The following is a 24,060-nucleotide window of genomic DNA, read 5'->3' as shown; positions in this document are numbered from 1 at the left end:
GTTTAAGGAGTTAAAAACATCACTTCCACTCTCTGTATGGCAATGGTACAATCATCATATTTCAAAGTTGGTTTCCCCTAAGACACTAGTAACACCAACATAAGAAGGTAAATACTATTGGCATATGAAGGCCTAAAACCTAAGCATTTATCATGGCTATGATAGAGAACTCCCCCATAAAACTTTGCAAAAAGTAATGCTAACAGAGATGGTATAGAATTATTAGCAAATAACAGCCTAACTGCTTGTTAAGCAGAAATATGTTTGAGTGTGACCTCTTGTTATAGCTGTGTGAGGTTGTTTTTAAATCACATATGTGCTTATTAGATACAAAGACTATAAAAGGAGGCGCTGAAAAGTTAGGAGATACTAATGGAAGACCACCACAAAAACAAAGGACCAGATGTCTTGGAAAGAACAGCATTTTGGTAGAACCAAACCAATCTCCAAGTCTCAGGTTCATATAGCCCTGAACAGATACTTCACCTCCCCACCGATAGGTGAAGTAGTACTTACGCTCCATTATCCCTTCTATGTAATTACTGAGCATCTGGGTTAGCTGTTCCGTGCCACAATTCAGGTCACTGTGCGTGTATAGCTTTTGAAGGAGAGCAGTGAAGCCTGTGACACAAGCAAAGACAGAAGGCCAAATTGTCATCCTGAGGGAGCTTTCAGTATTGTACCAAAGGATAGCAGATGCCCAACTAGGGAAGGGCTATTAAGTTAAATAGTGGCAAGTCTCAGCTATTACAATCAAACACACTTTCCATTACCAATTAGAAGAATAATACAGGGTTTGTGGTGAGTTTGGTACTTATGAAATAAGTGACTGACGGTGCTTTCTAGAGACATGCATGCATCTGTTGCAAGTCTTGGGATTCTTCTAAGAGCTCCATTATTCGTGCTGAACTTTATGAGGATGCTAAGTGGAAGGATTCACATCCAGCAAGTCCTAGACTGAGATTATCAGACTCATGTCTGATCACGACGTTGGACAAATTGGAACTTTGACATCTGCTCGGTGGAGCAAAGCTGCCTCAGGATGCAGCAGGATATGGGTCAGGGACGGGTAGACAGACTGGTTCAACAGAAGAAAACAGAGACCACTTTCCACCAGAATTTTATAAGGTCAAAGCACCACTTTGTCAACAGGAATGTGAAAAAAGGAGGGAGCCATCAAGGCTGGAAGTTCACTCACATAGCTGGCAGAAGGGATAGAAATCAAAAGGGGTTCTTTTCCAAGGACACTCACATAGCACTGGTAGAACCCAGATAAATTAGACTTAAAGGGAAGATCCAGCCTTAAAATCTGTAAAGTACCCCTTGCACAGAAGGATGCCACTGCAGAAAACCCTTAAGGCAACTGCTGACCAATTGATAAGCTAAAATGGTTGCCCCAGCTACTAAGAGAGCACCGACAGAAATTTGCCTCAGGTAGTCATGCTCCTCACCTGTAATCTCCACACAGAGCAAGACTCCATTAAAGGTCTCCATGGAGGGCAGCCTCTGCCGGAGGGAGTGATTGCTGTATACTAGCAGGTCTGGGAGAAGGGCAATCACCTGCACCTGCCTGGTAGGGAAGCTCACCTCCACCTCCTTTTTCTCCATTTCCTGAGAGAACTCACTCAGTCCCTCCAACCTCCCCACCTCCTGAGGGGGCCCACAGGAAAATGATGCCACCTCTACCAGCTGTGAGGTCCCAGCCATTGACTCCTCCTTCCCTCTCTGCAGGGATTCGTATGTCACCTTCCCACCTTGAGGGAACCCGGGGAAGGTTCCCCTGTCCCCTTCTCCCCACAGAAGGGATCTGCTCGGCCCAGCCATTTTCCTCCTTTCCTGCAGAGAACAGCTCATGCCCTCCACATCACCTGCGCCTCTCTGAGGGGGACCACACCATGCCCCCACTGTCTGAGAGGACTCATCAGATGCTGCTGTGACCTTCACCACCATTTGAGAAGACCCACTTGATGTGCTTATCTTTCCCCACTGAGAGGGCTTCCCTGCTGGCCCCATGTTCACATCCCCCCTCTGAGGGGACCCAGCGGACTCCTTCATCTTCCCCCTGTGAGAAGAACCTGACAAAGACCCCATATCCCCAGCTCCTCTCTGAAGGGATCCATCCTGGGTGTTCCCCACCAAAGTCCCCCTCCCAAAAGCTGCCATCTTTGTGACAGAAGGAGCTTCAAGCACTCAAAAAGTTCTGAAGTGAGTACTGAATGGTGGAGGGGCACATGAGCCCCCCTTCCTCAGCCAATCAGAACTCCACTCTGTGAAGCCAGGCCCCCTCTCAGGACCAATCAGAACTCCCCATTGCAGGGCCACACCCCCAACCTCAGCCAATCACAGCTTCCCCAGCTCATGACCTATCGGTTGCAAGTAGCAGTTTAACGGTTATGGCTTGAACAGTCCCTCACCCAATCAGGTGCTTCTACACAGCACCACCCTCATCAGCTGAAGGTCCTTATTGAACTAGAGTATGGGGCAAGAGAGGGAAGAATAAGGGAATGTCCTGTTTCCTGCTCCCTCTTGTTCTGCCCCATCCTGCAGGAAGCTCTCAGCACACACAAATCCTCTCCCTCATCCCCCAGGTGTCCCCGCACAGCACAATTAATCAAATAAGACCCCACAGACACAGTCCAACCATCCTCCATAGGCACAGGCCAGGCTATAGGTAGACTGGCTACATGAGGGTGCCGTCACCCCTGCTTGCTCACAGACCCCTGGGGTACAATCTGGCCTTCACCCATTTCGCACACCACCTTATAGGAAGGCCATCTGTTTATAGGTGCTGTTAACAGAGCTAGAACATTTTTTGAGGGGTGAGGGTGCAGAGGAAAGGATAAAAAGTCTTCTCAACTGCGCTGCAACCTCTCAATGAAAAAGTTTAAAGAGGTAAGAAAGAAAAAGCCAGGAGCTCAGAGTTTATAAATTTTTTATTAGCTGGATAGTGTACACAGTACTTACAATTGCATCTATTAAAGACAAAATACACTTGAAAAAATGCATCATATAAAAAAAATTATAAACTTTTTAACTATTTACAAACTTTGCCTTACGTTACACAAATTTCAATACCCCCCGCCCCCCACCCATTCACAAAGTAAGAAATTGACTTTAACATGCAAAAAGCCTTTGAAACCATTTAGCATCACTTGGGGATCGTTTCCCACACCCCATTCTACACTTGTATAAAACTGATTTTGATAGGCAAGGCTCCAGTGCTTTAGGGGTCAATTGACCCAGAGTCAAGTTCTCCTCAAACCCATCATTATTTCTTTTATCCTGATCTGTCCTGCTGTACTGTACTCCCAAACTGGGGTTTATACCCAAATCTAGTCAATACACAAGCTAGAGTTCTCGCATCCAATTACTACAGGCTTTTATCTGGCAACATCTCCAGTTTTATAAGTTATTTGTAAAAAGAGCTTGGAATCTTTTTGTAACATGGTGCTGAGATCTTCAATCTCACTGAGCAAACAAATGCCTTCAGAAATGTGCCACTGCATAAAGGAAAACCAAAACAAAAAGGTATGACACTAACATCCAGGCTTCCACACCACTGTAGAAAAACCTTAACTACAAGAACTTTCTATGTAACACAACTTCATTCTTTATACACCTTCTACAACTATGGTTCTGAGAACCTATGTTTGAGGGGATTATCTGGAAGAAGTTCTAAATGTTTTGTGAAGCGTTTTATAAGGTCTTAAAGAAAACAAACACCGGGGGTAATTACTCAGATACAAGATGTCAGACCAACAACCTCCATTCCCCTAACCCCTCAATTTTCAGAGAAGGTTCTCTGGGATAGAAATTGGTTGTAAAATTAAAGTAGAAAGACTGAGAGGCTCTCTTAATCTAGAATCAAACTACTCCCACCGCCAATGCCCCACCTCCCCTAGGGTGCATTGGTAATCCAGACTGACAAAATGTACAAATGCTCTTAAAAATTATTTACAATAATGATGCTGCAAAAATGTGTTCATTCAAACAAAGCAAAATATTTACTGTTCCTTCACTAGGAAAGGATTAGATATTTCCTGAAATAGGTGACATGACAAAAATGTTAATTAACTTTTTGAATAACAAAATTCAGGAACAGAATATTTGTGTAGGTGACAAATACAACCTAAGATAAAATACAAAAATAATTTATTCCTTTATTTGCATGCCATGAACTGAAACTAGGGTTCTATGTCTCCCCCTCAAATAGTAGCAATTCCTTTCCTGTATTTTCACTGGCTGAAATTTGGGAACCTTCCTAGGTGGCTGGCCTGAGAACTCATTTTCTTGGCACGTAGTCAGCCAGTCTCTCCCTGCAGCTAACTGCTGACAAACTGAAATAAATCGTTTCTCCCTTTGCTGTTTATCTCTTTGATCCTCCCCCACCTGTTTTAGGTTTAAATATCCTTTTATCTAAAGGAAAGGGGTATTTCAGTGGCATTGTTCATTGTTTTTAGTAAACTTAGGGAGAGGTTACGGCTGCCGTGAATTTTTATTACCTGTGACCTCTCCTTGACTTTTACTAAAAATAATTGAGACAAAATCTTAACCTTAACAATAGTCTTTGAGATAGATCAGAATACACAAACTTGAGCTGTCCTCTGCTCCAGTTGTGATGGAGCCATCCTTCACCCTGAATGAGGTCAAAGCACTGCACATAACCGTTTGGAATTTAAAACACACTTGAAAAACAGCCACACTGGGAGACAGTCACTCCATTCTGAGGTTCCAGATTTCATCTCTTTTGGAGTAACCAAATACTGCACTGGCAGAGTAAAACAGACACTCAACTTCTTTTAGGAGAGAGTCTCAAACATTTTAAATAATTTTTATCCCAGCAGCTGCATTTCTCCTAATTATGGATCCATCGCTAGCAACATGCATACCAAAGCCACCAGCACCAAGGTTGCTAAATTCACACCTACTTAACTCTGAGCTCTGTATTGAGCCACTCCCCTCTTACGCCTTGGAACAGATCTTCAATATTTCAATTTTTGTAAAGGTCTTGAAATATTCATAGCAACCTGACAAGATGGTTGAACTTTTCCTAGAAAAGAGCTTGTTGTTTACTTATTTTTACAGGATGGAGCTCAGAGACCCTCTTTCTGTTCTGTTACACAGTTCCAGAAGGGCAAATGCAACTACGAGTGAACAGTTCAGATGTCAGTAAATAAAGTCCAAAGCTTTGAGGAGTGGATATAAACAACAAAACTCCACTGGGAAAACAAAGCACTGTGGTGTAACCCTGTCAGCTCTGGTTGCTACAGATTGGATTACTTCTCTGCAGAAGGGCCATGGCTCTCAATGGTTTTAGCCCTGCTTCAGCATGCCAGAGTTATTGCAAATCACTGTGTCACAGTTGGCCAACCTAATTCAAGAAATGTAAAAGGCATGAGCTGTCAGACTTTCAAACGCCTGCGCTGTATTACATGGATATACCAAGAAGATCCCTACAATTTCTATTTGCTGAGTCCACTGCAGTTAAAATCCCAAACAAACCACTTACTGGAACAGCGGTTTTTGTTGTATAGAAAAGGGTAGGCTGAGATAAGGTGATTGTCCCATTGGAAGGTTTGCTTGATACACTCGTAGGATAGGACACTCTTGCAGAGGGACAGAAAACCTGTTCAGTTACTTTTTCCTTCAGTGGTTAGGATACTCTGATCATCTGTGTCATTGCTTCTTCATTTGCCTGAGTTGGATCCTGTAGATACAGAAGACAAACAAACAATACTGTGACCCTGAAGTATTTTCCTTACAGCGAAGTACTTCTACTCCAGCAGCCAATCCTTGAGGGAAAACATGCCCCATTGTCCAAAAGAGGGGAAAAAAAGACTTACTGAGCCAGAAACTCAGCTTAGTACAATCCAACATAGTTTCACTGACTTCAATGGTGCTAAGACAGTTTATACCAGCTGAAGCACTGGTCCATAAAACCTACAGGTTAAGAAACTAACCTACTTGATTTTTACCTGTGAATTTTAATACTGGTGAAAGATGGTGGACTGGCAGCCCTGCAGGCTGAAATCTTGTTTGCCCACAGAGCGAGTACTTCATGAGTAACAGCAACACTTCCTCATGAACGTGCCTCAAACCTAACCTGAAAGTACCACTTTGATAGGTACAGTTTAGCCTCCCTATCATTCAGTCATTGGACACTCTGGCATCTCTGCTGGTAGTCTCAACAAACTGCATTAACTGTAGTGGAAGTCTGTGTACATTTGTCTACTGGCAACTGGACTGAGTCTCATCAACTCAATCCACTGCAGAGCCAACAGAAGATAAACCAAGTCACAAAATGCAGAAGGGACCATTGTGTGATCATTCTAGTCTGACCTCCTCCTGCATAACACAGGCCATAGAACTTCCCCAAAATAATTCCTAGAGCAGATCTTTAAGAAAAACACCCTGATTTAAAAATAGTCAGTGATGGAGAGTCTACCATGGTCTTTGGTAAATCATTTAAATGATTAATCACCTTTACTGTCAAAACTGTACACTTTATTTCCAGTCTGAATTTGTTCAGCTTCAACTTCCAGCCATTGGATCGCATCACACCTTTCTCTGCTAGATTGAAGAGCCCATTATTAAAATTTGTTTCCCATGTAGATATTCATAGAGTCACCCCGTAACCTTCTCTTTGTTAAGTTTTGTTGAGCTCTTTCAGTCTACCACTGTACGGATGCATGCTAATCCTTTAGCCAGTCTTGTGGCTCTTTTCTGAACCCTCTCCAGATTATCAACATCCTTCTTGAATTGTGGACACCAAAACAGGACATAGTAGTCCAGCAACAGTCACACCTGTGCCAAATACAAAGGTAAAATAACCTCTCTGCTCCTACTCAAGATTACCATTTATGCATCCCAGGATCACACTGGCTCACACTGGGATCTCGTGATCAGCTGATTATCTACAAACCCCACATCATTTTCAGAGTCACTGCTTCCCGAGATAGAGTCCCTCATCCTTTAAGTATGGCCTACACATTCTTTATTCCTAGATGAAGTATACGTTTACTGTTAGTCATTAAAACATGTATTGTTTGCTTGCACCCAGTTTACCAAGCTATCTGTCTCTCATCTGGGAACTTTTAGTGATTGATTTATTTATTTTTTAATATCAGATAAATGGCATAGGATCTATACTATTTATCTATTATATCAGATAAACAGCCTAGGGCCAAGAACTAATCCTTGCAGGACCCTACTGCAAACAGAGCTGCTTGATGACGATTCCCCATTTACAATTCCATTTTGAGACCTATCAGTTAGCCAGCTGAATGTGTAACGTTAATTTTATGTATGCAGTTGTTGTAGCTGTGTTGGTCCCAGGATATTAGTGAAAGACAAGGCGGGTGATGTGATTTTTTTTCTTGGACCAACTTCTGTTGGTGACAGACCTGAAAGAGCTTTGTGTAGCTCAAAAGCTTGTCTCTCTTACCAAAAAAGTTGGTCCAATAAAAGATATTACCTCACCCACAATGTTAATTTTATATCATTTAGTTTTTTAAATCAAAATGTCGTGTGTTACCAAGTCAAATGCCTTATGGAAATTTAAGTATATTATGTGAACACAATTACCTTTATCAACCAAACTTGTAATCTCACTTTTTTTTTTTTTTTTTTTTTTTTTTAAGTTAGACAGGATCTATTTTCCATAAACCCGTGTTGATGTGCATTCACTATGTAACCTCACTTTAATTCTTTATTAATCGAGTTCCACATCAGCCAGCCCATTATATTATCTGGGATCGATGTCAGGCTGACAGATCTGTAATTACTAAGTCATCCTATTTACTTTTTGTAAAAACTGGCAAAACTTTAACTTTCTTCCAATCTTCTGGAACTTCCCCAGTACAACAAGACATATTGAAAATCAACTTTAATAGTCCAGCAAGCTCTTCAGCCAGCTCTTTTAATGTTTCTGAATACAAAGTTATCTAGACCTGCTGATTAAAAATGTCTAACTTGAGCAGCTTATATTTAACATCCAGAGATACCAGTGGAGTGGAAAGAGTGTTATCACCATGAGACTACATCATCCATTTTTTCCCCAAATACGGAACAGAAGTATTTACTGAACACTTCTGCATTATTATTGATAATTCTACCATTTCCATTTAAGAATAGGCCACTATATTGTTACGATTCTTTGCTCCTAATGTATTTAAAAAACTCCTCCTTATTGTCCTTAACTCTGCTGCCCAGAGAAGTCATTACTATCCTGACCTGTATTTGAACCACAGAACTAGAAACCAATTACAAATCCCCTGAGAGCACCCAGCCACCAAATAAAGCTACTTCTAACAATTGAGTTAATTATTCTAATCTCAATAATTTATAAGTAAAACTGCCATAAGAGCTTCCAAGGACTTCAGAGAAGGTAGTAGGAATTGTATCCGAGAGACCGTAGAATTCCAGAATATTCATCACTGCTTCAAATTAAATGGATTATAGGTACTGGTTAGTTGTGAAGAGACATGTAATTAAACAAACTCTCAAGAAACCTTCATTTCAGGGAGAGGATAACCCTCCTCTCTAAATACTGATAAAGCAGATACTTAGTTGCAACGCTTGTACCAGATTTTGACTTAATTTCTTGCAACTATTCTACAGGCATGGTAGACAGGCCCTAGCATATCATCTCTATAAATTCTTTAGAAGTCAGAAGCAGACAGGACTTGTGCTGTTTGATTGGAAAAGTCTTGCAGAGTCCAACTCTTGTAGTAAATGCAAGTCCATGTGACTGAGAAAGGATAAGTAATCTTAGAACACAAAAATAACTTTGCCAGGCAATCTTTTATTGCCATAGTTAGATAGCTGTGAGAGCTGCCAAGATCACCAATATTCAGAGAAGCCAAGTGATGCTGTACCTTTAAACAGCTTTAGAAAGCCACTGAACACAAACGAAGCATGCACAAAGAACAGTTGTTTTCAACCTTTTTTCATTTGCGGACCTCTAAAAAATTTCAAATGCAAGTGCAGATCCCTTTGAAATCTTAGGCAGTCTGCAGACCCACAGGGGTCTGCGTACCACAGGTTGAAAACCACTGTGTTAGAATGTGCCATTCTAATTCAGAGGAACCAGTTAAGTTTTAGTTCCTGGGTTTAAAGAAATAACATAAGGCTCTCCTTCCTTAAGGAATAACAGTTTAACTCATGTCTCTCTCCTCTCCCTCAAGGAGAAACATCTACATCCCTTTTCCCTTGAAGTTTAAAATGTTGACACAATTACCGATTCCATCCCCTGAAAATGTATCTTCTCTCTATTACAAATATTTTCCCCCACATTTGCTAGGGACACTACGCAAGAAGACGCATACATTCACAGGTGACAAGAATGCTGTACCAAACACCATAGAAAATTAGGACATTTAAACAATACTTTCCATACTATAGTAATAAATTAGATGGAAGTTCATACAATCCAGATCTGTTCTTTAACAGTTCAAATCTCAAGCCCATCATATATTAGTTATGATTGGGAACCTTTACTTTGGAGGAGTTGGTATGGACTAAAGAAAACAATCTTATCCCTAGAGAGAATGGATCTCTTAGGTTAAAGATACACTGCTACCTCATCACTCTAAAGGGCAACTGTGTTTTCTATCCCATTAAATTCCCTTCTCTGAAAGCCCCCCCTGCAGCTTTCACTTCATTTAAAATAGGGTGAAAAATTAAAACTGTATTTTTAAAAATACAAGATCCAAGTATGCCCACTTTTGAATTTCACACTGACTGCTCACTGAATTTCCTTCTCCTTTTACTACAATATTGGGGCAGTAGGCAAAGAGTAGCAGCTGACTGCACCTTTCTGTACAGGCAAACAAATACAGCTATTACCAAGTCTCTCCACTTATAAAACAAAGTTGAATATACACTATATTAAGATTAAAAAGGCCTAGTTATTTGAGAGCCTGTTCTATACAGTAAGGTGAGATAGGAGACTTTCCACATAAACCCTGAAATATGGATTAAGGAATGAGGACAAGGGCCAGGGGCCTAGACCAACAAGATCAGGAAAGCAACAGAAAAATCAGAGCTCTTAAAAGTGTATTTCTTAGGGCTAGTGGGAAGGTGTGTGCAAATTTCAGCCATACAGAAAACAGCAACTGGAATCAAAGGTTTTGCTCACCTGCATATGGGGGCTATCCTTTTCCTTTGGTGAGAAAAAACGCCCACCTTCTCCCCGTTTTCTAGCCATGGCATGACGATGTCGAGACTCATGCAAGTATTTCTGCAACAATAAGAAAAAGAATAGTCAGGAGCTAATTCAATACTATCTAGCTCAGTATTATTACTGCAGCTAGCTGAACACTCAGAACCAATTCCTTCTAATGAAAAACAAAAAATGCCTTTGAGGAAAGTCGGTGTACGCACCAGTTTACTATATAACCACATATACTTTCAACAACTAAGAGCCAAGAAAGTAAGTAGTATTGCAACACACTCAGAAATGCCTCTGAGGTCTATTAAAGACAAAATGTGACAAGGTATACCCACCAATGAGATAGGCATATGTATGTTTCACAGGAGATAGGGCAGGAAGAAGTCTATTAGGATCAATTCCAATTTTTTCCATGTCACCCAAAATGTATTTTGTACCCTTATATTGCAATGTCCTTCCACGCTGTGCCTAAAAAGTAACCTTGAGTTATATCCTCACCCTCCTCTCTTTGGGGATCTTCCCCTCAGCTTCCAGCTTGGCTCGGGCCTGCCTCCTTTTCAGGATTCGGTGGTACTGCTTGGCGTTTACATAGAGGGGCTCCTCTTCAAGCATCTCTGCCCCAGGCAATGGAATCCTCTGAATAGCTGGCACTGATCCAGCGCCTGGTACCATCTGTTGAAAGGAGAACACACTCATTTGCATATGGTTCACAGCAGAAGCTACATACAAAAAGCGATATGATCAGTCCAAAATATTAATGTAAAATGAACTGAAAGGGTGCACTGTCTGAACAGCAATGTGTCTACTCCAAAGTAATGGAGTGTCAACGTTAATTGCACACCAACAAACTGTCAAACAGTTACAGACTGCCAATGTTTCTGATATGTTTGTACAAAAAGCTACAGGTAAATAGAGATATATGTTTCTCTAAACAAAAATTGACTGTTGCACTGATTGTCATGTAAATATTGGATACAAAACAATGATTTGAAAACCTGTTAAAATTCCTAAATAACGAGAACAAAAAAAGCTATACCATGCATAGTGCTCCAAGCAAGTTACTTTCCTGTACAATGTAATGTATTATATATGCATCTCTTCTACTGATATTTTATTAGTGCATGTTCAATTTGTCTAACTATTTCTGTGTGATTATTAAACAAATACTATTCATAAAATTTCTGCTGCCATCTAATGGAGCTCAACAGAAAAACACAAGCCAAGAGGGAATCTCAGCACAAATGTAATAAAAGCATGAGCAGAGCAAAACTCTTATTTACCAGAAAAGAACAAAAACACCTGTGGGATACTGAAAAATAGCAACAGTTCGTTGTTCGAACTCTTCAAACCTGTAAATATCTCTAATAAAAGTCTTCCTTTATATTAAAATTTTTAACTTCTTTGAACTCAATAATAAAGTTATGGAGGAGAGGAAGCATGACCTATGTAATAAACTCCCCACAGAGATTAAATCAGGACTAGTTCTACAGTCAGAGGAGCAGGGTGGCCAACTTCCAGGGTCCCCCCCATCCTTTTTTTTTTGGCACTAAATTCTGATTGGCTGGCAAGTGGTTTTTTTGTTTGGTTTGTGAGGTTGTTTTTGATCAGCAACTTGGGTGGGTGAGGGCAATGAAACTGACTTCTGCTCTGGCCAGCAAAACGACAAGGACTGCTCCTGGATTAAACATTATAATTTATGTAGTTCAGTTTTTTAAAGAGTTATGGGAATAGGAAGCATGGCCTATGTAATAATCTGCCACACAGATTAAACATAGCAATTATTTACTCCAATTTTAAATCTATGTTAAACCAACATGAAGACCTAATTACAACCAATTTCCGAGAAGACTGACCATATTAGGTGAAGCTAATATGAATTTCAAGCTGCAGTTTAAAGACAGAAAAATTAAGATTTAACTTGTACAATGAGAAAGTAAGTGAAAAAGAACTAGGAAATTCCGTACGTACCATAACCATTCCCCCTGAATTGACCACATTTCCAGCAACTGGTAGTGTCACAGTTACAGTCCCTTGCCCGCTGCTAGTTGTATTGGTGTTGGCTCCTGCCTGGACAATCTGTGCTCCTGCCAAACTGGCTGCTGGGATGGTGATCATGCCTGTAACAGGGACTGTAACTTTAAGAAAATAAAACACAAAACAAAAAACACGCACACAGAAAGAATGAAGGGAACACAATTAGTCCCACTTCTATTTTCATACACTCACTCTTGAATAACATTCAAGAGGATGGCAAAAAAATATTACAAGCAATTACTAACCAAATCTCATCATCTGTCCTTATTTCACAAATGCACTCAACTTTTCAAAGTGTTCATTTATCATATACACAGGCCCAGACGTGAGGCCATTTCTCCAAAACCACAAAAATGAAATGTAAATGCTTGCACTCTTGACTGGCAATTTGCCAGGGACCCCAAGGTCACATTTCATTTAAAACATTCCACCTCCAAGTGGAGAACTGATTTTTGTTCCATAATCCCTTTTGCAGTTTTCACACCAAAGTGCTTTTGTCCTATTTGCAGGCATATTTATATTTGCATGTTCCTAGTAACCAGCCCTGCAGAGGAAAAAATATCCATTTACCAGTTTCACTGTGGTCTGGAAAAAGGATCTATGTAGCTATTTTCAAAGTTAGCTCTACAAATGTCAATCTATATGATCAATGTGAAAAAAATCTCCTGCACTTATTTGTACATTTCAAACTCTATGTTTCACAGCTGTGACAGCACATTCTATTACCAATAGCATAAGGCACATCTGAAAAAAACCTTGCTGCTGTCAAGGGAAGTAAAAACATACAATTCCAACTATAAAGACAGACACAGAAGGAAGAATAAAAACTTTTGCTTTCCCAATCTTCATGGTGTTTTCTCAGCACTAAGGAGCCAAGAAAAAATTAAATGGTATGTGCGTCTCTGGAAATTTTCAACTGTAACTTAAGGGAATGTGCTACCCTTTATATGTCAAAGTTCATACCTTGTTGAAGAATGGTTCCATCAGCATTAACAGGCTGATAGACAATGGTCTGGCCTTCTGCTGTCTGTGCCACCTGCTGCCCTTGAACTGCTATCTGCTGCTGGGTCTAAATGGACCAAAGAATGTCTCAAATTTACAAACTGCTGATTACTTAAAAGATTTCCATCCCTGTTAATGTCCATATTCAATCTGAGGACATGAGTCTCCTTTGGTTTTATTACTTATAATCAGAATAGAATTGCGTATTTACACTCCAATATCAACTAGAGATTAAAGATTCTTAAAATATATACAAAACTTTTATTTAAATTTGTTCTAGGGAAGAAGAGAAATGGAGAAATAAATTAACTGACCAAATCGGTAGATGCATAAAAAACCTGTTGTAATATTATTGCATAATAATAGTAACAGATACAAGTTTTGCATAAGTTCTTCAAGAGAGGCATCTCAGAATTTTAAAACGACAGTTCTACATACTCCCAGTATATTAAAACTATTTGTGTATTTAAAAAAAAAAAAAAAAAGATCCAGATCTCTCACATTTTATAGTCAACATGTTAAACGGATAGTCAAGTAACTAAAAAAAAAACAAAAACAAAAAAGTGTTCCTAAACAAAAAAGTTCACAAAAGTTAACTAACTGTTTACAATTTGGGGAGGGTAGGGGGAAGATATTAAATTCAACAGTATTCTTCCTTTTAAACATCCCCATTGAGGGACTCCCAAAACAATGTACTAATAAGAATCAGCTGGTAAAACTAAGTGACAAATATAGTTAATTCTGTCCCAGCAAAAGGATATGCAAAAAAGAAAGTAGCATAAACAGTAATGAGTTACAAAGTTATTTATTTTAATATCAGATGGTTCTGGAGACTAATCTCTTAACATTTTCTCCCTTACTGTATTACTTAAACCCGTAGTATTTTGAAAGCCATTATCTTCCTGTTTCTCTCAGGAAAATCCCTTGTGTGCTGGTGCAGTTACCTGTGTCTGGCCAGCAGTAACTGCAGTCTGTGGCTGCTGAATAATGATCTGCTGGGTCTGGCCCTGCTGACCCTGTACCTGCACAGCCTGCCCACCTTGAATCTGAATCTGACCTGGCTGGACCAACTGAATCTGTGGAAGAAAGTCAGAAAGGAACATTAACTAAACCTGATATTTCTCTTTTTGGTCTCAGCATTATCAAATCCACTTCCCAAGAGCAATATATAGCAGCCAAGAGGGAAAAGTTTCCTCTTTTTCCATTTTAAAATGGAGATGGTTTTTATGTATTCATGCCCCATAACATAGTAATCACTGATGAAAGGAGGACAAGACTATGCAGAAAGGAGCAAATATACATGCTCGTGTCACCATGCCCATCCTCCAGTGTTTATAAAATAAAGAATAATCAGAGAGAGAAATAGTCTTGAGCATGAGACTAGGGAAAATATTTACCTAGATTACAGGAGGAATGGGACTGTGAGGGTTAATTTAGATATTTGTGAAGTATCACAAGTGCTAATTATCAAGCACATAGAAGTGTCATGGTATTTACAGAAGTGCTAAAACTCTGATCCTCCAGAGAAGAAATACTTTCCACTCCCCTTGGTGCACCGCTCTATAAACAAGGTAGGATAAATTGGAATACTGTCAGCCGCTATTGCTGAAAATCCCAATTACAGTAAATCCTATATATTTGAAGAAAGTGTGTATGTTACACCAAGGAATGATAATAAGTGTTTTCCAAATATACAGTGTCTTTCAGCCAAGTATACTGAAGTATTTCACTAGTCACTAAATAAGCCCATCAACACAGCAAGTTAGTGGCACCATGCAGACAAAAATTCTGTGACTCAAGACACTCAATCCTCATGCTCTAACCATCAGTCATGGCTCATTCCTTGACTATTATGTTTAATGGAATTAGAGTATACTGACCTGCTGCAATCCTTGTGTTCCAGAAACTGGGACTTGCATGATGGTCTGGCCCTGACCCCCAGGCACAGCCTGCACCATGATTGGCTGGCCAGTTGATGTGATCAGCTGACCTCCACTTACTTGTACCATCAATGGCTGACCCTGGACCTACAGAACAGAAGAAACAATAAACAAAACAATGAAAGAAAGTCAGATGATAAAAAAAACCTCACGTGAAATTAGTAAATAAATATCAAGAACTAAATGTTTACCTATTTCAATGGAAGGGCCATGAAAACTAAGTAAAAGTCTCTAAATTGTTTTTTTGCATAACTTCTAATACACAAAATTTCGAAGAGTCTCCATCTTGTGTTGCTGAAACTGGTAAATTCTCCTTTTCTGCTATGGTCTAATCAAAACCACAAAGTCCACATACAATAAAGCATGCACAATATTTATATAGTACATACAGCTAAATTGTCCATACACTAACATATACAGCCTGAAAACTGGAAACTTTCAAAAAAGAGCTCACACTCCACAATAAGTCTTTGTATTTCATTAAGAAGCCCAATGCAGATGAGTAAAGGCTCTTCTAATACAATGCTTCCCTGAGAGGTGGGGTTTGTAGCAGCCTCAACACTCACTCTTCAAGCAATTACATGCTCATAGCATCTTAATTTCTGGATGGATGTGGCATGTAATGTTCTTGGAGCATCTTATGACCATAAAGGGAAGTTGTGCTTGTAACAGCACAAAGCATGGCTCAGAAAGGAAGAGTGTATGAAAATGTGGACTGACAAGTCTTGGAATGATGAAGGTTTCTAGATCAGACATGAGACACCTTACAAATATTGTTTGGGAAGAGGACTGGGGGAGAAAGGAAGGCAAGGGAAAACTCCATTTAGCTATGTTTATCTAGCAAGCAAGAAAGCCATCTCCCCAAAAATAATATGCCAGATGAAGAGCTCAGTAAAAGCTGCATCTTCGTGTCTTGAGCTTGGAGTGGGGGGCAACGGACAACACTTATGGACTGCACTTATCTTTGTTCCTTCCACGAAATGCGCTAACAAAGCAAACACTGAACTCCAGTTTCAGTCAACGTGAAAACTTCAAGGACTTTCAACAGCCAATGACCATCAACCTCTGACTTCTACCTCCAGATCTCTCTCCTATTTTGACACACTCATCCCACCTCCCCCGCACCACCACCTTTCAACTAATTACAGTGCAGTAGACCAATCTGTAAAAATTACCAATCAGTAAAAAGTTTCATAAATTATGGAAGTTTATCTATAATAATAAGGTTCCTTAAAGGAAAAGGCTCCACTTTCTATATGTTGAAATGCATTAGTGGCTTATATGCAGTCACACACACAGTCCTACTACTCAGTCTTTTCCACCCACTCTTCCCACCATATAAAAGTCACTTGCAATAGTGAGAAGTAAACAATATGCATTACAATATAGGGAAAGAGATGCAAGCATGCATACATCAGCCACAAACCAGCAAAAAGTAAATAGCATGATATTCTTAAATTGAACTAAAATAATAATATAAATCCAGGATTTTTGTTAATGTATTTTTAAAATGCAAGCAAGAAAGGAGAGATGAAAAGCAAACTTTTCAACAATGGACTCTGACACAATCAAGCTCCAAGCAAGCCAATTCTACCAGCTCACCCTCTCACATTTTAGCTCACAGCTGGAAACCAGTGCACATACTTCATTAACTGGCAGGACCATTCTGTCTGTCCAGAACTTGTTTCTCCAAAGAACAGAGGAAGACACATTCACACCCCCCAAAGGCCCCAGAAATGGGTAGAGAAAGGTGTGTCAATCTTGAACCATCTACCATCCCTTTAAAGGCCTGTCACACAAACTAATGAGATGAAGCTTGCAAGATGTGACACATTTCACATGAACATAAATCAGGGTTTGAAATAACCTGCATCCCTTCCCAACAGGTAGTGAATTTTGGTAGTAATTAAGATGCAATTTATGGATCTGCTTATGCTGTCACAGTAGAAATAAGTGATCAGCAATTATCTCTATCTCACAATAAGCAATAAAACTCTCAGTTTTTGTTTCTAGTCAGAGACAGAAAAAAGTCTCTCTTCAACCCCACTTTGGCTTCTTTTCACAGAGATAAGTCACAAAAAGTCCCACTCAGCACTGGATATCAGAGGTCTGAGCTATACCAAAGGTCCTGGGGTTTGTTTTATCTCTTGCCTGACAGTTATTTTCATCTCATTTCATTCCTATTTCCACCAAAATTCATCTTCATAATCACACCAGCAGAGAGTTTTCATGAGTGGATCAGGGTTTGGCTGCATGCATCTTAGATCTAACAAACAGCTCTAGCTGTTGCAATCCTTTTATTGACACGAAACTGCAATTAACACACGTCCCAGCTGCGACAAGCCAATGTAACGGTCACTAATGCTGTCCCTATTTCAAACCCTGGTAGAAACACAGCATTAGAGATGACGCGATGGGTAGGTTCATGCAGTGCTCACATAGACACAATTAGAGAGATCACCACTACCTGGAGGGTCTGGACTTGCTGGCCTGAGGCGGTTGCCACCTGGGCCTCTGTCTGCAACTGGACAGCAGTGACACCACCCTGCTGCTGGGAACAGGAACAGGAATAGCTTGAAACTTAACAAAGAAATGCAGAGCTCAAGACAAGAGACAACCTTACTGATGGGACAGGAAGAATTTAAAGTTCACATGTGACTTACTCTTGGAACACAGGGAGTGCTGAACATGCTCACGTTATCTGAGGAAAGGAATACCATCAAACCCAATGTATGCTTGCTGGCAGGACTCAGCAATCCCACACACAACAAAGACAACACTGTCAAGGTATTTTTCAGAATTTAAAGTCTCTACTTTATTATAGTTAGAATTATCCCATGTTTACTTACATGTTTTCCCTTTAATTGCTCAGATTTGTTATTAAAGAGGTGCAGTTGTTCTGTCAGACCCCCAACTCCCAATTAAATGGCTCCAAATTCCTTTGTCTAACAGAACAAGTACAGCACAGACAGCAGCAAAGGAAGTTTTACATACCCATCCAATATACTTCCGTGCTAAATTTGTTGGGCAATCTCAAGAGAATAGCTTAGTTTCTAATGATCCCATCCTATCTCTAACCTCTTTGGAAAGATTTCCAAAACTAAACAGTGCCAATTGCAGTAGTGGTTTGCGAGACATGGACACCCATTCACAGAGAATTGGACTAAGACTGGACCATTCAGGTTTTGTTTAAAACAGCATTCAAGGATTCCTTTTCAAAGTGACCACCACATATGCAATACTACATTAACTTTGAAATTCAATTCAAGAAATTAAAGCTAGGTCAAGATTTGGTCCTATCGCCCTTGGCGGGGTCCCTTAAAGTGTTACAGGAAAAAGATGACATTTTTATATTTATAAAATGTCAATAAAAATGTCAGACTTTGACCATCTATCGGCACCAGCTACATAGATCTCAATTTTCCCCAATTTTTTTTTTAAAACTTAGTGATGATCTCTGTAAGGGCTCAATCCTGTTCCCACTGAAGACAAAGCCAACTTCCATAGTGGAAGTAGAGTCTGGCCTGAAATGTCTGGTATTTATACTGCTTGACAGCAAGCAACAAAGTGCTACTTTAAATTAAAAGTATGATTCATATTGTCTCGCTTACGTGCAAACCAGAAACAAGCTAAAGAGCTCACTCCCACTACCCCAAACAAAAGCAAACAAGGCTTGATGAACCAAAATTAAGCGATACCAGTACAGCTAATCCACATGACAAGGTTGAAAATTCATCACAATACAAGTCTGGATAAAGATAATATTCTAAAAGCACATCTAACACTTTTATGAGAGCAACTCTACATGCCTGGACATTATAGTACACAAGCCAGAAGTTAGTTTTTAGAGGAATGATTCAGACCAAAACAGTCCAGCAAATGACAGACCACAATACTGCATTTACCCTAATCTTTCAGTGGGAGCAGAAAAGTGATTCAGGTGAACATGGTTGTTAAAGGAAAGCTGGAGAAATTCTCAAAATGTGTTTGAGCCAATCCAGTTTCAACCTTTAGATATAAACAATTGTTTGTGAGCAATCAGTGCTCAAATTTATATTTTGTTTAATTTAAGAAAATAACTAAATTTTCAGAAAAGATTTACTAGTTTTGTTCAGGTCTGAATTTAAAGGTAAAGTAATTAGTGCAATACTCACTTTACAAAGTTGTATCAGTTGTTTCTACTATTTTATATAATGAATATAGATTAGAAATGCTTATATTTAAGCAGACTCCAATGACAAAATAAAACTGCTGATCAAGAGATAAAACAGTCAACCAGCTATGCATCCAGTCAATCTCACCCAGCACCCTGAAGGCCCAGTTGAACTGTAGAGAGCATGACATGCATTGTAACCAAATATCAGGCCCTCCTGCTTCTCTAAGATAATTTTCCCATACCTGTTGCTGAATCTGTCCAGCTTGCACAACAATCTGTTCTGTGGAACTGTTGCTGTTTGTTGTGTACTGCTCCATAGTGCCTCAGTTCCGATCTTGTGCCCAATGCACCTCAGTCTGGATACCTGGCAAGACAAGTAAAAAAAATGCATCATTACTGCCCCAATGGCTCAAGATTAGCATCAGTTTACAGTAGCTGGAAAACAAGTCATCTACTGACATTTAGATGACACACCTTAACAGTAAGAACACCATGGACTAACCCTGCTGATAAGAAAGCATCATCACTTTCATTTGTAGTGAGAGATCACATATTTTAATGTGATCTAAAACTCATGTGTAAAAAGAGGCATCATCATCCAATGATTGTAAACTCTTGGTCAGAAGCTGTATCTTACTATGTGTATAGTACTTCTCATAAGGGGGTCCTGATCTCATTTGGGTCATCTATACACTACCATAATATGCACTAACAATAATTAGTAATTAAAATATTGTAGTGCTAAGGAGCTCACTGTAAACATCACCAGAACACCAAGCTACATCTCAAGAATTTCACATATTTTCAGTTAGAAGATGATGTAACAAGAGGGAATGAATTATATTCCACCACCTGTGCTCACAGGAATAAACAGTTTTCTCCATTTCTCCTCCTGCTTCTTTTCAACATGAAAACAGACAGCTTCTCCCATCTGTCTCCTTTTCCTGTTCCCTCACTCCAATGCACAGGGGAGAAAACGCTGAAATAAAACCATTCGTTCCACAGCTCTCTTTAGCCTCATCTCCATTTCTTCCTTTCCTAGTTGATTAGCAAATGAGGAATTCTGACCTCCACTTGTAATGAAGCATTTGTTCTAATCTACCACTGATAGTCATTGCTATCCAAGTTAAAAGCTGGTCTAAACTTCATCAACTTCAAAAAAGAAAAATGAAGAAATTAGATTTGATAAGATCTACACAGGAAGTCAGTAAGTGTTGCGACTAAATCAACTGGCTGTGCAATGTGGGAGGCAAGATAGGTGCGGTAGTATCTTTTACTGGACCAACTTGTGTTGGTGAGAAAGAGACAAGCTTTTGAGCTATACAGAGCTCTTCTTCAGATCTGGGATCTATGTACGCTCAAAATCTTGGCTCTTTCACCAGACACAAGTTGGTCCACTAAAAGATACTACTTCACACACCTTCTCGCTCTAACATCCTGGGACCACAACATGGTATACAACATGTGTAAGGTGGGGCAGTTAACATTGCAATGAAGACTTAAACCTTTGTACTTACTGGCCTTTAAGTTCATCTTTGTAACCTAACACGTTATTTTGCATTTATCATAAAGACCATTGCATAAAGGTTTTTCACTGATTTACTCTTCTAAATAGATTGATTACTTCATGTATTTTAGATTACACTGCAGTTTTCTTTTGTATTAGCCAAAGATGTAGTTAGCTCAGTCAAATGAATATAAGCAAAATGCATCAAGCCAACAAAGAAACAATGCACAGTATGCAGCAGACATCGTCTAAATGCAGTAACAACTTGCTCATTCCCTCTGCCAAAAGCTTTGTTTGGAATTAAGAAGAAAAAACACTAGCCCCTGCGACCAAAGCAAAAACATGAAGCATAGCACATGAAGCATAGATACATTTTGCTGCAATTGTAACTTTATCTGTCTCTGGCCCATTCAGAGACAAGGTGGATGAGGCAGTATCTTTTATGGGACCAACTTCTGTTGGTGAAAGAGACAAGCTTTCAAGCTACTCAGAGCTCTTCTTCAGGTCAGTAATGTTTTTCATTGCCCAGTAGAGTAAAAGAGAATTTGGGCACAGATTTCAAAACCAGACATAAATATGGTTGCATTTTAGAAAGCCCAGTGGATATATAGCTGAACTCTTTAAAAGGAAGATCTAAGTCATACCTCCTCAAGTTGTGTGCTTTTCTGATAACATGAACAAAGCAGGGACAGACTTGATCGGTATCTTTGATAGGAAACTAAGGAAAACCCAGGATATTGCCGGAAGGGGTGGTGGCAACATAGCCAGGGGCACTCTGTCTTCAGAGTCAGTTTAGAAGACCTATCTACTGCTTAAAATGTAAGGCTGAAATCCTGGTTACATGGCCAGGAAAGATTCCCATCCCATTTTGCAAGAATATAATTAATAATTAATGCTGATGCTAAAATAAATTTCTAGCTGCCTACCAAAAGTTTTCACTTTAGTTTCAAATGCATACAGTAGTTTTCATTTCTGTCCTAAATGCTTGTGTAGTATCACATGAAACAGCTCCCACATTCTATCCTTCGAGATGGCATTTCAGCAGCAAGTGCAGGGTGCCAGTTATACAGCATGTAAGCCAAGCATATACTAGCCAGAAGCTCCCTGGTTCCCCCTACTCTACAAACAACCTTTAAGCAGAGACCTATTAATCATGAATACTCTTCCTAGGACCCAAATGCCAGCCCCGTCCTTCTATACCTGAAGTCCTGGGAAATTTCATCTCAGTCCAGCTTTTTCGGGGGTCAGGGTAAGAGAAGAAAATGAAGTTTTGGACATGCAGGTTCATGACCCTATCCTTGGTGGGAACACCAGATCTACAGAGGAGTATGGGAAAGCAGCAGGGAGCAAAAGGATTTCTATTTTGTTTTTAAATAAAGCTTATTTGTCCAAAGACAATAATTTAAAATTCTGTTGCCTAATAAGAAGGCACGTAGAGAATTTTCTCACACCCAGAAGTAAGTTTTTAAAATGAATGATTCTGTATTATGCTGCATGGTTCCTCCTTTAAGTCTGACTGGTCAAAAGTCTACATCTTGAGACTAAAATCTTGTCTACACTACAAATAGCTTGTTGGTATAGTTACATCAGCATATCCACGCAGTGTAGAGATGAAGTTTATGCTGGCAAAAACGTGCTTTTGCTAGTACAGTTCATATACCAGTTTCCCGAATGAAATAAGATATATTGCCAAAAAAACTTTTTGCCAGTATATCTTCAGCTACACTGGGATTTTGCCTGCATAAAAATGTTGCTTTAAAAAATAAGAAAGCCACACCCCTAAACGACATTACCATATCAGCAAGTTTCTAGTGTCAAGCTGGTTTCAGTATAGAAATGAAAGCAGTTATAACCTCACCCTGTACTTCAATAAGAACCCACGATTAATCACAGCCACACTCCCCCAAAGTATATCAGTGAAAGTCAACTGCCTATGTGAAGTCAAAGAAAAAATTTAGCCAAAAATAACTGATCAAATAGGAGAGTCATCCACATCTTGTGTTATTCAGCAGTAACTGAGAGGAAGGGACCAGTTTTCATTATTAACCTCATATGGAACTTGCAATTCCCTGCAGGCACTCAGAGATTTTTTCAGTCCAGCTGAGCATTATGTGCCATTTGTCTAGAATGGGCTTTTCATTGAGCGAGCTGCCGACAGCAGGACTTCCTTACCGACAGAGTGCACAGCGCTGTGGCAGATTAACGGAAGGAAATGACCTGCAGCAGCCTCTCCATGGGGAAGAGGGGAACTGTCTGAGACACTAAACTGCTCACCGGAGGTTTAGCCGCACAGCTGCTTTCCTCAGGGCGGGGGCACGTGGGTCGGGCCGCTCTGTACAGTGGGGTGCAGTCGGGGAAGGTTATACAGGGGCCTACCCCCTTGGGGCGGGGGGGCGCAGACAGGATCGTGCCCCTCATGCTGGGCACAGCTGCTCTCCGTGGGGGGAAGGGGTGGAACCTGATCGCTCCCCAGTCCCCCCCGCACTACCCCCACTCCTCAGGGAGGCGCGGGCTGCGCTGCTCATCAGTAGCTGTCCGTCCCCCGGACCACACGCAGGCAGCTGGTCTGCGAAGCGGGAGGACGGGGCGGGCCCGGACCCGCTCGCTCCCCGAGACCCATCTGCCGGGGAAGCCAGCGGGGGACTCGCCCGGGCCCTGCCCCCGCCTGAGGCTCGCCGAGGGCGGAGCCCGCGCAGTGCGGCGACTCCCCTCACGGCGGCCCCTTGTTGCCGCACCGTAGCTCCCCGGGGGGCACGGGGCCCCCACTCGGCGAAGGGCCCCGGAGCCGGGCCCTTGCACAGGGCGGAGCGGCCTCGCGTCCCTCTCCCCCCGGCCGGGGCCGCAGCCCCAGACTCCGGCGGCCGACCCTAGGCCCTGCTCCCTCCCTCCCGCAGCCCTCCGAGCGGCGGCCTCTCCGCCCCGTGCCAGGCCTGTCCGCACGCGGCGCGCCGGCCCCAGGCGCAGCGGCAGCAGCCGAACCCCGTCCCTCCGCTCCCCTTGTGGCCGGCCAGCCGGCCCTGCGAGCGGCCTCCTGACTGGTCACTCGGCCCCGCCAATCCCGGCGCTGGGGCCGGCGCTCGGGGGCTCCATATTGGCTGCTCGCACTCACCGTGCCTCGCTCCCCCGGTTCGGGTGCCGCTCTGATTGGCTCCGCCACCGGCCCCCGAAACCCAATCAGCGCCTCCACTCAGCCGCCGCGCAAAATGGCGTCCAACCCTGAACAAAGAGAGGACGGGACTTGGGGCGCATG

At 41.1% G+C, this 24,060-nt stretch overlaps 2 protein-coding genes across 6 annotated transcripts in view; both read right to left on the bottom strand.

Moving 5' to 3' along the window:
• LOC137142203 (adenylate cyclase type 10-like) overlaps positions 1–1,570 on the bottom strand; it is a 28,038-nt gene extending 26,468 nt beyond the window's left edge. The window contains exons 1-2 of the mRNA XM_067531440.1: positions 1,452–1,570; positions 517–621 (exon numbers count right to left, since the gene is read on the bottom strand). Coding sequence (XP_067387541.1) covers positions 517–621; positions 1,452–1,494 — 148 coding nt within the window. The 5' untranslated portion in view covers positions 1,495–1,570. The remainder of the gene's footprint in view (positions 1–516; positions 622–1,451) is intronic.
• Positions 1,571–2,939: 1,369 nt separating this feature from the next.
• On the bottom strand, positions 2,940–24,038 carry NFYA (nuclear transcription factor Y subunit alpha). 5 transcript variants are annotated; one of them, XM_067531626.1, is made up of 10 exons: positions 23,920–24,038; positions 19,546–19,667; positions 17,615–17,698; positions 15,088–15,234; positions 14,152–14,283; positions 13,169–13,274; positions 12,140–12,306; positions 10,670–10,843; positions 10,139–10,240; positions 2,940–5,707 (listed from the first exon to the last, which is right to left on the bottom strand). In XM_067531626.1, exons 2-10 carry the CDS (start codon positions 19,618–19,620, stop codon positions 5,654–5,656), a joined length of 1,041 nt encoding a protein of 346 aa, XP_067387727.1. In that variant the 5' UTR covers positions 19,621–19,667; positions 23,920–24,038; the 3' UTR covers positions 2,940–5,653. The 5 variants fall into 5 exon arrangements, with proteins under 5 accessions (XP_067387727.1, XP_067387729.1, XP_067387728.1 ...); XM_067531628.1 differs by having other exon boundaries at positions 12,140–12,288; XM_067531627.1 differs by lacking the exon at positions 23,920–24,038 and adding an exon at positions 23,085–23,152.
• Between the last annotated feature and the right edge of the window lie 22 nt (positions 24,039–24,060).

Source organism: Emydura macquarii, unplaced genomic scaffold, assembly GCF_026122565.2.
Source record: "Emydura macquarii macquarii isolate MOO-44397 ecotype Brisbane River unplaced genomic scaffold, CSIRO-AGI_Emac_v2 contig_3220, whole genome shotgun sequence".
Taxonomy (NCBI): Eukaryota; Metazoa; Chordata; order Testudines; family Chelidae; genus Emydura; species Emydura macquarii.
The sequence above is the reverse complement of the archived record's forward strand: the minus strand, read 5'-3'. Positions and strand labels throughout refer to the sequence as shown.

Excerpts from the sequence above, each read along its gene's own strand:
- NFYA (XM_067531626.1), bottom strand. The coding sequence starts at position 19,620 with ATGGAGCAGTACACAACAAACAGCAACAGTTCCACAGAACAGATTGTT. Across the intron at positions 14,284-15,087 it reads GAACACAAGGATTGCAGCAG|ATTCAGTTGGTCCAGCCAGG; the intron begins GTCAGTATACTC and ends TTTCTTCCACAG. Across the intron at positions 10,241-10,669 it reads AGATCCCCAAAGAGAGGAGG|AAATACTTGCATGAGTCTCG; the intron begins GTGAGGATATAA and ends TTATTGTTGCAG.